Source organism: Bufo bufo, chromosome 5 (genome assembly GCF_905171765.1).
Source record: "Bufo bufo chromosome 5, aBufBuf1.1, whole genome shotgun sequence".
Classification (NCBI taxonomy): domain Eukaryota; kingdom Metazoa; phylum Chordata; class Amphibia; order Anura; family Bufonidae; genus Bufo; species Bufo bufo.
In genome coordinates, this window is record NC_053393.1 from 119,688,112 (window position 1) to 119,698,442 (window position 10,331).

Consider the following 10,331-nt stretch of genomic DNA (forward strand, 5'->3'; position numbering starts at 1 on the left):
TTGAAAAATGGACAGCATTTTTGTGGGATACCTCCTTTAATATATTCAGTTTATAAAACTTAACTTTTAAAAGCTGCTGTTTTTAGTCTAAAGACCAATGTACATAGTCAGTTATACATATTAACGAACACCAATATGACAAGTGACATAACGGTAGTTAAAGTCAAACACTTGCACACAACATTATCTTCTAAATAATCATTTTTAATTTTTCATTTGGCCATCGAAGTCATAGAAATCAGTGATTACTTTGATGATAAACGGTCAACAAGCATTTTTTTCACTAATTGTTCAGCTAAGGACAACATCTGCCTGGAGTTTGTATGTTCTCCCTGTGTTTGTGTGGGTTTCCCCCGGGTTCTCCGGTTTTCTTCCACATTCCAAAAGACATACTGATAGTGAACTTCGATTGTGGTCCACATTCGGGACAGTGTGATGCTAATGTCTGTAAAGCGCTGTGGAATATGTCAGAGCTATATACAGTAAGTGAGCAAAATAAATAATATAATAATACATGTATTCACCTTAATTGATTATTATGCACTCTTGTTTGCATCCAAATTTGACCAATGTTAATCTGCTTGTGTATAAAGTTCTTTAAGTGTGCCATATTTTTTTTTTGCCTATTTCATGTTCTGTAGTAGTAAACACAAAGCCCATATACAGAAATGACATCCAAGTCAGCAAATCTTTAAATGGTGAACTTCTTCTTATCTCTACACACATAAATTACAGGCTCTCTTATCTTTGCTGCACATGCAGGGTACAACCACTTTCTGATGGTCCCCATTGCTAATACAGATAACCGATCTCTATTACTAACCGATTGCCTTCTCCTACTGACAAAAAATAGCAACCTCTGTGTTGTCCTTTATGGTTCATAGTGACCTCCATCGTACCTCCCCTGTTCTAATTACCATTTGATGTCATGTTTTTACACTGCTCTGCATATATATGAAATATTGATGTATTGTACTGCATAAATCAATTCTTACTGAGGCCACAATGCCCCTACCTCTGGGATAGCTCCTGGTTTAACCATTCAGATTCCACCACTGAGCTACAGAACATTTGTCATTGTGAGAGAGAAGTCACTGCAGATCATTGTGATCTCACATTGTGCTAGCTAGTAATTTCCAAAGGGATACATGTAAACGCAATGAGTAACCTTAACCCAATGCACAAAAGAACAAACTTCAATGGCAATTTCTACCCTGCTATCTCCGTATTTATGAAATGGTTTAAGTCACATAGAAAACTCTGATGATCCGAGATCAGAAGACCAGCAGACTAAGCAGCTGTAATAACCTATATAATTGGCAAGTGCACAAACCAAAGATGACACTGCAGCCACTGTTGGAGACAGGAACACTTGCCAACACAACCCACTGGAGAGTCAAATCCATAGTATGAAGATTGCTGAAGTTTATTGACGTCTCAGACAACAACACTTTCAGGGCCCTTGGGCCCCTTTTTCAAGTTACAGAATTTGAAACTTGAAAAGGGTGCCCTAGGGCCCTGAAATGTGTTGAGTTAGACTTCAATAAACTTCATATGGAATAGTTCACAGAAGTGTTGTAGAAAGAGGGATGAAAATATAGCTTACTGAAAAAATAAAATAAAATCTAAAACGTAGCTTTTAATAATGTATACTAAAACAAACCCCCACAAAAATAATGTACATAGAAATAATAAACGTGCCCACAAAAGTGTGGCTAGATATTCTGAAACAGATACTTCGGCAATATCCTGGGCAATGATACATAGACAATACCATGTAAGAACAATGTGGGCTGGTTGGTGAATTTACTCATGGTTACCGGGGTGTTTGGAAATATGCCCATCAGTGTTTATCATCACAAGCGGTGTTGTCGGGAGATGACCTGTCCCTGGGTGTCCCTCTCAGCTATCCCTGCCTAAAAGCGGAGCACCTGCCCCGAAAGGGGCGACCCCACTTATCGGTGGCTAAACCCTGGAAAGGGCCTAAGAAACAATTTGTCAAAATGAGTCCGGGGGGTTGCCGGGGTAAAAATGGAGGTATTTCCAAGTTCAGCTCTGAACCCGGACAACCCCTTTAACAGGTAAATTAAATATTAATTTTCTTAAATTATGTTGCAGAAGATTGCATTAGAAGTATATAAAGGCCCATGAAGTTCAAAGTTAATTAGTGGTACATGTGACCATAATGGGTAATCTTAACCCAGTGGACAAAGGAAACAACTAAATGGCAAAATCAGCCTGCTTCATGCTCAAGAACAAAGGCTGTTAAGATTAGGGATGAGAAAACCTGTGGATGTTCAAGTCTGACTGGTTCGGCGGAACATTGGTTCAAAGTTTGGTTCAGGTACTCGAACTTGACCCAAATGTGACCCTGAACCCGAGCCCCATAGAAGTCAATGGAGACCCGAACTTTGGTGCTGTAAAATTGGCTGTAAAATAGTCATAGAAAAGTCTAGAGGGCTGCAAAAGGAAGCAAAATCAGGGTAAGAGCAGGAAACAAATGTGGATAGGGAAATTACTTAAAATTATATAGAATAGAAAAAAAAAATAATAATAATAATCTTGAACCAGGAGGCAGAGGTCCAAGGGGAGTAGAAGGTTGAGGAGGCTGTGTAGGTGGCATTGTAGGTGGAAGAGGCGGAGGTAGCTAACACTGCTTTGTGTTTTGTATTTTTCTTTCCTTTTTTCATATATATTTTTTATTTTATTTGGCTGTTAATTCTGTGTGTGACCTATAGCCATCTCTTTGGAGTGCAGCGAATACACTCCTCCACTCTGCCAATATAACAAATAATAATCTTGAGCCAGGAGGTGGAGGTCCGAGTGGAGGAGTAGGTGTACCTGACGGTGTAGGTGGAAGAGGCAGACGAGGTAGCCAACACTGTTTTTGTGTTGCTTTTTATTACTTTTTTTTTTTAGGGAGGCACCAAAACATTGGGAAATGGCAAACAAAACAAACTGCGCTGGAGTAGAACAATGGCTAGGTGCAGCCAGTATACTTCTCTACTCTGCCCAAGGTATGGACAATTCCTGTGGGATCCATGCCTGGTTCATCTTAATGAACGTGAGCTTGTCCACATTGGCTGTGGACAGGCGAATGCGCCTGTCCGTGATCACTCCCCTTGCCGTGCTAAACACACATTCGGACAATACAAGTAAAGGGCAAGCTCAGGCCATGTGTCCAATTTGGAGACCCAGAATTTAAATGGGGCAGACCCATCAGCCAGTATGTGCAGACGTGTGGACACGTACTGTTCCACCCCACCCCCCCTTTCCATATAATAAAATAATAAATACCTAAATAACAAAAAATATAAACATCATGGGTATCAAAATATTTTTCCAATACGGCAAATGGCATAATGGAAAAAAAGGTCAAATTTTTCATTTTTTCATTGTTTCTCTTACCCTTAAAAAAATGTAAAAAAATGTGATTAAAAATTGCGATTAAAAAGTCACGCAAAAGTCATTGTACTGACGCAGAGAATGAAGAGCATGAATCAGTTTTGCCACAAACGGAATGCCGTGCGAACAAAAACTGTAAAAGGTTGGAGGAATTGCATTTTTTTTCAATTCAACCCTGTTTTTGAATTTTTTTGCCATAATTAATAGTGGCATTAGAAAGTACAATTTGACCTAAAAAAAAAGAATCTCTCATACAGCTATGTGAACGGAAATATAAAAAAAGTTATGGATCAAGGAAGATAGGGAAGAAAAATGAAAACACAAAAATGAAAAATCCTCCGGTATCCTAAGGGTTAAACAGTTGTATGTATTTCAAAATAGTATCAGTAAAAACAACAGCTTGGCCTGGACAAAATGAGTCCTCACACAGACTATGACTGTCAGAACTTTTTTTCAGTTTTATTTTTTTAGTAAAATGTAATAGAAACTATATATATATATTTGTTGACTATGTAATTGTGCTGACCTGCTGAATAAAGTTGTGATGTCATTTTCAGCAAACCGTGAATGCTACAAAAATAAAAAATAAAAAACCATGGAAGCATTTCATTTATTTATTTATTTTTTATTTCACCCCAAATTTTTTCCCCCATTTTCCAGTAGAAGCAATAGTAACTGGTACTATTGGAAAAAAAAAATTGGTTCAGCAAAAAAATAAGCCCTCATATGGAAATGGAAAACTGAAAAAAGTTACGGCTCTTAAAAAGCAGAAAGGAGAAAAATGAAAGTGAAAAAATTAAAAATGTCGCGGTGTATATATATATATATATATATATATATATATATATATATACACAGTGCCTTGAAAAAGTATTTACACCCCATGATATTTTCCACATTTTTTCTCGTTACACCCACAAACTTACGGTAAATGTATTTTATTGGGATTTTATTTGATAGACCAACACAAAGTAACAAGTATGCATGAAAAGAAAATGATACACGTTTTTCAAAATGTTTAATAAATAAAAATCTGGAAAGTGTTACAAGTATTTTGCAATTACAACTGCAAGTGTTTGGAGGTATGTCTCTACCAGCTTTGAACATCTAGAGACTGAAATTTTTGCCCATTCTTCTTTGCAAAATAACTCAAGCTTAGTCAGATTGGATGGAGAGTGTCTGTGAACAGCATATTTCAAGTCTTGCCACAGATTCTCCATGAGATTTAGTTCTGGACTTTGACAGGCTCATTCTAACACATGAATATGCTTTTATCTAAACCATTCCATTGTAACTCTAGCTGTGTTTAAGGTTGTTGTTCTGCTGGAAGGTGAACCTCCACCCTAGTTTCTAAGTCTTTTGCAGCCTCTACCAGGTTTTCCTCCAGAATTGCCCCGTATTTAGCTCTATACATCTTCCCATTAACTCTGACCAGTTTCCCTGTCCCTGCTGAAGAAAGCATCCATACAGCATGATACTGCCACCACCAGGCTTCACGATGGGAATGGTGTCTTCAGGGTCATGTGCAGTGTTACTTTTCGGCCACAAATAGCATTTTGCATTTAGGCAAAAAAATTGTTTCATCTGAGCAGAGCACCTTCTTCTATATGTTTGCTGTGTCCTCTACATGGCTTATGGCAAACTGCAAATGGGACGTTTTACAGTTTGCTTTTAAAAATGGCTTTCATCTAGAACTCTTCCATAAAGGCCAGGTTTGTGGAGTACAGGACTAATAGTGTCCTGTGGACAGATTCGACCACCTGATCTCTGGATCTCTACAGCATTTCCAGGGTGACCATGCTTGTCTAATTAGTGCTTTTCTTGTCTGGGCTGTCAGTTTAGGTGGATGGACATGTCTTGGTAGGTGTGCAGTTGTGCCATATACCTTCAATTTTCAATTGATGGATTGAACAGTGCTCTGTGAGATGTTCAGAGCTTGGGATATTTTTTTACAACCTCCCCCTACTTTATACTTCTCCACAACTTTATCCCTGACCTATCTGGTGTGTTCTTTGGTTTTCATGATGCCGTTTGATCACTAATGTCCTCTAACAAAGCTCTGAGGCCTTCACAGAACAGCTGTAGTTTATAGTGAGAATAAATGACACCAGGTGGACTCTATTTACTAAACAGGTGACTTCTGAAGGCAATTGGTCACACTGGATTTTATTTAGGGGGTATCATAGTACAGGGGGCTGAATACAAATGCATGCCACACTTTCCAGATTTTTATTTATTGCAAATTTTGAAACCATGTATTATTTTCTTTTTACTTCACACTTGCTCGCTACTTTGTGATTTCTGTTGGTCTATCACATAAAATCCCAATAAACTACATTTAAGTTTGTGGCTGTAACGTGAAATTTTTTTGAAAAGTTTGAGGGGTATGATGGCGCTGTGTTTATATATATATATATATATATATATATATACACACACATTTATACATTTTATAAACACACTAATACATTTATACATGAGAATATCACCGGACAAGTTATTTATTTTGCTGCTTAACTGCTCATTTAATGCAACTATATAAGTCCTTTAGTTCAAAGGTTACATTTTATGAGACATTATAGTCTCTGAAATAAAACTAATACAAATGTTATATTTAATATCTAATACATAGATACAAAACTACTCAAGGTGAACTCATAATCAGGATCGGCATAATATTCATTCATTAAAATAAATAAATAGTTTTGCTGTATAGATTTTAAAAAGCCAATTTTATCTTATTTACTTGTAAGGGGGGTTGTTTGTACTTAAGATCTGCTGTTCGTTTTGAAAATTGAGATATGATGCCCGTAGTAGTATAAAATTACTAAAAGGTTAATTATTTGCAAATTTACAAGACATTTTATTTGGTGGTGAACACAGACAACTTTTGACAGACATACAGATAGATAGATAGATAGATAGATAGATGGAGTGCATGCTCCCCAGACCAGACTTCAAACTGATTTTCCATGTTATGAATACATAAATGCATCTCTCGGCTCACTGTTATATACTCATCCTATTTTTATGGACCTGCACATACAGTATCATGCATGACATACAGTCTATTGAGTCAGGTTGTACACGGTGTCATAAAAATTTACAAGCTTCCAGCCACCCCCCTAAAATGCAAAAGATTAAAAAAAAGTACTAAGTAGGGCATCAGAACTAAACAGTAGGGAGATCAATTGTAAAGTTAAGTTGACCCCAGCCGTTTAGGCTGCATAAAACTACACCACCCAGTATTACCATTAACAATGGTACTGTATGCTGGGAATTGTTTCACAAAGAAGAATACTACCATCCATCTTCTTGCTGCAGACCATACAAGTGATTACATTACTGATCGGTGATAGAATGAGCGATACACAGGTGGCATCTATGCTGACTGGTGTTGTTCTCCTTCCTTTTTCCTCCCCATTCAGTCTAGATGAGACATTAATGACAACTACACCCAGTAGTTGTTTGTTGCTCAGATGTGATTACTTGCCAAATCTATGGATAGATTTTCTTATAGATTTTAAGATACATTTGTACATTTGTGTACAATCATAATAGAAGCATTCACTGTATACATGGCCAACTGCATACAGAGAGCTAGAAAACTATCTACAACAGAAACAAGGTTTATGTTACAAAGTAACTTTTTTAATTTCACAAAAACACAATTTTCTTTATTTACAGTAACATTTACAGTCTCTTTAATCCTCTTTAAAATACCATTATAATCTTTGACTTGATATCAAATATATTAAAAACGAAAAACACAATGCACTCACTTATTGCAAAACTTTAACTCAAGAATGGGTGCAATACTACTAAGAAAAAAAAAAAGAATAGAAATTAGGCTCATAAATTGCCAAATTGTTCAGCTGCATGCTTGGAGTACTTCCAAAACAGTCGTGTGCCATCCTTATTTGTCTACCAGTACAGCTTAGATTGGCAAATACCCATGCCATTTCAAGAGGGCAGGCGTTTAACTGGATGATTGCCAGAAGCGTGTGGGAAAGATGCCACTGCTGTACTTCTTAGCCAAGCAGCAATGAGGAGCACAAAGCCCTTCAATAATCTGAATGTTCCTTTGCAACATGAGAGTGGTGCCAGGCAGCATTTAATGAGTCTTTGCATTGTTACAAAGTCCTTAACATCAAGTGGGCTGGTAGCTCATTAACCTGACTGCAGAAAATAAAAAGGCACATGCAGAAGACTTCTAGGATATAATGCTGAATTATGCTGGAGCGCCTTCCTTTCCTTTCTAATGAACTATGGGCAAACAGTATTATCAACCCCATAATGAAAACCTGCATTATATTATCCCCCGAGAATAGAACGGGTTGATTTTGTTTGTTTTGCTGTCCATCAGATAATGAGCTGCTATACAATGAACATGCCATTGTAAGCTATGCTTTTGTGCTGCTCAGCTCAGGGAAAGAATTGTGCTCTTGAAGCCCAGTACATGTGTGAAATGGAAACCATGGTTTATCCCAATACTGCTTTTGCAGGACTTAGAACAGTTTAATAAATAAATGTTTAAACCATACTTTATTTTTATTTCTTTTCAAATACCCTCTTCTTAAACTAAAGAAATCAAGTCTCTTACAGTCTACAAATATGTTATCTAATTATCTTAGTCAATTTCTAAAGATTGCATAAACAGGAAATCCATACAGTAAATGATATATTGACCTTGACCGAGCTAGGTGGTTTAATCCATTAACCTGAATATATCTTTTTACTGAATGTTTGTTTTACATGGAGTAAAACTGTAAGAGCTTAGGTTAGTTTCACATCTGTGGCAGAGCTCTCTAGTAGAGATGAGCACATTTTTCAAACATTCGATTCACCGCTTCGCCAATTTTTAAAAAATAAATTTGGTTCGATCCAAATAAATTTGCGGTGAATTACTTTAAAAAATGGCTATTTCCTGGCTGCAGAGAGCCTTTATAGTGGTTTAGAACATTGTGCCTTGCAGTAACACACATAAGGAGTCTGCTTTGGTAGTGAAATAATATTGTGAGTATGTATGATATGCAGATGACAGGCGTCACAATTAGAATCAATGCACACTTCACTTATTTGGGCAGTCATGGGGCCAAAACTGACAAAATAACTCAAGTATGAACTCAGCCTTACCGGTCGATGTTAGCGCCAAGAAAAAGCGCACTCCTTTTACACCGTCATCAGCAGATTTCACATAGATGTCTACAGACCCTGTTCTATTAAACGCTTATACAAGTAGAGCCCCCCGACAGAGTGGAGAGGGTGTCTGCAGTAAGTTTGTGTTGACGTCACTGATTATTTTGCCCTTCCTCTGATCCGTCAGAACAATAACCCCCAAAAAACGGATCCTGTCTGTTGAGCATCCGCCTTCACTCGGTCAGCATTTGGTCAGCAATCCATCAGTATTGCTAATGCCAAAAAAAACAGGAGTGGAAACAAAACATAGATGACATGTGAACAGAATAGTTGCATGTCTTCTGTGTTTTTTACCCACTCCTGCTTTTGGCTACCAAATCACAAGCCAATTCTTTTTTTTTTTGAACGGGGGAAAAAAAACAATGTTCATTTAACAAACAGGGTATTAACACACATAAAATACAACACAGAAAGGGCAAAACCACATAATTTAAAAGACAAACTGGAAAAACAAAGTGCTTCATCAACAAAATTGAATTGACGACCAGTGTCGGAGTGACCACAATGGTAATGTATACGGATCAAGAAATGTATGGGGTTATGGCTGATAACTGGAGGACAGTCCAGCAAACAAGCTGACTCCAGCTCATTCCGTGATGAGCTGGGTTGCTGATAAGTGGATTCTAAATTGTCTGAAGAAATGCGAGTAAAGACATTGAATAAATTGTCCACTTCCTCGAATGTGACCTCGTCCTTTGATTTATGAATATCATTCCATAAAGTCTTGAAGTCCTCTGCGTGGATAGCATAAGAAATGTTCATGCGAGGTTCGACAGGCACAGAGAAAACAAGCTTTGTGGCCAACACTGATCCAGACACGTAAAACCCGGTCCACATCGTTGCTAGCCAAGTAAGGTCCTGAGAACTGATCACCAGCTTACCCAAACAACAGTCAAAGTTTCTTTGTAACCATGTCCCTACGATAGCCGTGAGCCCCTCAGAGACGTTATACAGGAAGAGCAGGAGGTAAGTAAATGTCTTTGGTAACACCTCCAATAGATCGTCCTCTGTGTGCGTCCCACAGAACCAACTTGTCCACACAATCCGTTCCTCTGTGCTTGCCTTGGTGAGTGGAGGCTTTGATGAAATCTGTATGAGCACAGCCAGTGGATCTCTGTCCATTCCTTTGAGTCCAGGTAAACAGGAAAATTTGGCTTTTAGGTTCAGCTCTGAGCCCACTTCAATGGCAAGACAATTCTGCTCCTCTGCAGCTATGTGGGCAGACATGTGCTTGAATACTCAATTAGTCTGGTGCATGAGAAATTATACATCTGTGTCACGCTGTACAGAGTTAATTGTTTTTGAAGGAGCAAAGCAGCCTGTGCCGGATCAAGAGTTTCCTCCAAGGGGGTGCACTGCGGATTTTTTCTTTTAGACAAGCTTAGCAATGGAAACCGTCGACATGCAGAGGTCAAGCTTCCGGGAGGATACCTTGAGCTATGAAAATGACTGCTCCTTCGTGCCAATGACCTACGTTTGGCGGTTAACACCCCATCAGTTGGTGTTTGCATATCCTTGCAATAAATGACTGACTGTAAACAAAGATATTCACAGACAAACGTATCAAACTCTGCTGCCATCTTTCTAAACGCCATGCCTCCAGTCCCCTGACTAGCCAGATTTACCAGCATCTGTTCCAGGACATGAAGCAGTGGAATGAAATCGTTCATCCCGTAGTCCTGGTGACTGACAAATAACGTGGCCTCTTCAAATGGCCTGAGCAAATG

The 10,331-nt window shown here is 38.2% G+C and overlaps 1 protein-coding gene across 1 annotated transcript; it reads right to left on the reverse strand.

Annotated features, from left to right (window-relative positions):
• Positions 1 to 9,205: 9,205 nt before the first annotated feature.
• LOC121002593 (centromere protein L-like) lies at positions 9,206 to 10,115 on the reverse strand (the record flags this gene model as incomplete). Its single annotated transcript, XM_040434039.1, is given in 3 exon segments — positions 9,206 to 9,270; positions 9,273 to 9,833; positions 9,836 to 10,115. Coding segments are annotated over 3 exon segments (906 nt in total), but the record flags the coding sequence as incomplete, so codon positions are not given.
• Between the last annotated feature and the right edge of the window lie 216 nt (positions 10,116 to 10,331).